Source organism: Arachis hypogaea, chromosome 17 (assembly GCF_003086295.3).
Source record: "Arachis hypogaea cultivar Tifrunner chromosome 17, arahy.Tifrunner.gnm2.J5K5, whole genome shotgun sequence".
Classification (NCBI taxonomy): domain Eukaryota; kingdom Viridiplantae; phylum Streptophyta; class Magnoliopsida; order Fabales; family Fabaceae; genus Arachis; species Arachis hypogaea.
Window position 1 is genome coordinate 26,289,157 of NC_092052.1, and position 3,260 is coordinate 26,292,416.

At 35.6% G+C, this 3,260-nt stretch overlaps 1 protein-coding gene across 2 annotated transcripts; it reads left to right on the top strand.

Moving 5' to 3' along the window:
- Positions 1-432: 432 nt before the first annotated feature.
- On the top strand, positions 433-2,783 carry LOC112767093 (exocyst complex component EXO70B1). Of its 2 annotated transcripts, none has more exons than XM_072222619.1 (2): positions 433-677; positions 852-2,783. In XM_072222619.1, the coding sequence occupies exon 2, from the start codon at positions 924-926 to the stop codon at positions 2,553-2,555; it is 1,632 nt and encodes a 543-aa protein (XP_072078720.1). In that variant the 5' UTR covers positions 433-677; positions 852-923; the 3' UTR covers positions 2,556-2,783. The 2 variants fall into 2 exon arrangements, with proteins under 2 accessions (XP_072078720.1, XP_025668758.1); XM_025812973.3 differs by having other exon boundaries at positions 865-2,783.
- Positions 2,784-3,260: the final 477 nt, after the last annotated feature.

A 3,260-nucleotide genomic window follows, 5' to 3' on the forward strand; every position in this document is an offset into this window, starting at 1 on the left:
CATACTATTTTTATTATTGTCTAAATTATTTAATTCAGTTTCATCTTATTTCATTTAAAAATTTTAGTGGCGTTATTTTGTCTCATTCAGGACTCAACAAATTTTAACAACTGAGTAACCTTTTTTCCTTAAAGTATATATGACAATTTTAGCATTTTGATATTGAATTCTTCTTAAAATCCATATTTTGGTAACAAAGTATCCATACATGGTCCATTTATTTTTTCTTTTCAATAGTCACATTCTCTATGTAAAAAAATTATGGCTTCTACATTTTCATCCGTCAATTTTTATCTTTTTCTCTATAAAATTTACAATTTTTTTTATTTAAAAGAAAACCACTAAAATTACAGTGGTGATGCTAATATCTTTATTCTTTACCTGCCGGCTGCATATGGGCACTGGCCAAGTCATTTCTCCAAAAGTACACATCCAAAATTTGTCATCATTACAATTCTTAACAACCTCAAAAAAAAGAAGAAAAAACAAAGTCGCACCAAGTCTACTTTGTAATTTCGTGTGGAATCCGAAAAAAGCATATTGCAAGTGACAAGAATAATCATAGAAATTAAACAACAGTCAACACAGTAAAGTCTTCGAAATTTCATCTGCAACTCTCTAATCAATTCCCACTCAACTCCTTCTCTTTCATCCTTCAACTAACTCTTTGGAAAGTGGTATTTATTCAAACTTTTCTTGTTTAACTGTATGCTTACTATCATGTTGTTCAAGGCTACTAGTTTTTTATTTGATATGAATTTCATTTCATTTATTTTGAATTTTAGTTTAAGATAAAATCAAAGCATATGAAATTTGTTGATTTAGATAATTCCTTCTTTTCTCTTAACAAGATTTGATTCACAGTCTGAAGCAGCAGTTCACTTTAGAATTGTGAGCAAAATTGAAGAATTTGTTCATAGCAGATGGATTCGAATTCTCCAGAGGTTGTGCAAGTTAATTCAGGTTCACAAATGGATGTAGATTCACAAGAACAAGAAGAAGACATGCAAGTGGATTCAGATGAAGCCGTGCAACAAGCCAATTCAGAATCGCAAGAAGCGAAAACAGATATTGCTCTGATCATGCCAACACTCACTGCTTATATGAACGTGATAAGGACTAATAATTCCACGGTGATTGATGCGATTCACAACTACTTGGGACAATACCTTCAATCCGAAGAAATCGATGACTTGGACTTCATGGAACATATCTCAATCGATGCCTCCAACTTGGTGATCAACGCGATTCATCCAGATATGATTGATAACCTCCACAAAGAAGTTAAGATGATGCTCGAAGCAGGCTTTGACAGAGAATGTTGCAACGAGTACAGCAAATTTCGCACTAAGTGCTTAGGAAGCTACCTGTCATATATGAAGACTCTGCAGCCACAGCTTGAATTTGAGGAAAATGCTAAGAAGGGGACAAAGTTTTTTAATCATGAGATTAGGGAATGGACTAAAGTTTCAAATGTAATTGTGAGGGTTTTGCTTCCAAGTGAAAGAACACTCTGCCAGCGCGCTTTCTTGCGTTACACGGAAGCTAAGAATCTTGCTTTAATGGAGGTTTGTAGGCCGTTGCTGATTAGAATACTAGATTCCGCGGTTAAACATGCAGTTGAACTTGCTCGCTCCAATAAAATTGAATATTTTTCCAGGATTTCCAGAGTGTTCAAAGCATTTCATGACTTGATTCCGGAGATTGAGTCGCTGTTTCCCAGCCCTGAGCCACTTGGCGATTCGATAAGAAATGAAGTCATCAACACTAGAAAGAGGTTGGGGAAAGCAACTATGGACATTCTTGAGAGGCTAGAGGATTGGATTTACAAGGAGAATGAGATGGCGAGTTTTTATGGAGGGCTTTATCCGATAATCTCTTGGGATGTGATGAACTGCCTGGGGGAAATCTGCGAAGCTTGGACTGTAATCGGCCTTGAGAAAGTTCTAGAAGAGATTCCAATGGTTTCTGATGGAGAAGGAACTGCTTCTTGTTCTTCATTCTCTGTTCAGTTTGATAGGATAATAGAGATGTTAAATAGCCATGTGGAAATCGAATCTAAGAAATATACTGACCCTGCTGAGGGCTATATTTTCATGATGAATAGTCAGAGGTATATACAACAGAAGATAATTGAGTGTCAATCAAAAATGAGCACGATTTTGCTGATGATGAATGGCGCGATCGATGAGAATAATGCCAAGGCGAGACAGAATCTCGAAGATTATCGAGGAAGCTCGTGGGATGAGGTTATTGGGCTTTTGAAGCAGGGCGACGGAGACGAGCCAAATGAGGTGGAATCTATGAAAGAGAATCTCAAATTGTTCAATGTTCAGTTTAAGGAAATATGCAGGGTTCAGTCTACATGGTTTGTTCTTGATGACGAGCTAAGAAAGGAAATAAGAGAGACCATAGAGGAAATTTTGTTGCCAAGTTATGGAACCTTCATTGGTAAGTTTCAGAAAGTTCTTGGTTCTGATGCTGATAGGTACATTGAGTATTCAATGTATGACATTGATGCTCTACTCAATGATTTGTTTCGCGGAGGCAGTTGAGTTGTGTATCATGTTAGAAGCATCTGCATTGTGGAAAATGGTTACAATCTTATAGCAAAAGAATAGAGTTGAAGAGGTTGTGTAACTAGTATAATTAGGGTTAACGAAAATTTATTAGGGCCAAATAAGGCTTTCTTCTTTGTTTGGCACTCTGTTTGTTAAACCCTGTTGATCCAATTTAGTTGAAGAGGTATATATATAATATAATCTTTGGCATAGCAGTAAGAAGTGATGTCTCTGATAGTTATGATTATATAAATTCACAAATTAGGTGATAATAAGTTAATAACTAATAATCATAGATAATTTGATAAGGGGCATACTGCATATAATTTATATCGTTCACTTAAATCATATTCCCATTGAGACACTGCTTCCTTGCTTTTGAAAAAATAATAAAAAAATCCTGACATATCACAAGAACATGGTTCAGTGGGCAGTTTGAAAAAACCATACCAGAGAAAGGGAAAAGGATCGCGATAATCCGAGAGGCATGTGCTCAATTTACAGTGTCATCCCTAAAAATGCTGCACTGAGAAGCAAAAGCAAATGGCTTGCATAAGAGTATATGATTATGAAGAGAATGAGAATATATCTCTGATTAGTATTACTTGTATATTATTATTTAAGTATTAAAGTTTCACCTCAACCTGGTTAAACGATCAATTTGAGAATCCTCAGCCCAAAACAGAACTCAATTGCACA

What these genes read in the sequence shown, in the direction of transcription:
- LOC112767093 (XM_072222619.1), top strand. Translation starts at nt 924, where the DNA reads ATGGATTCGAATTCTCCAGAGGTTGTGCAAGTTAATTCAGGTTCACAA.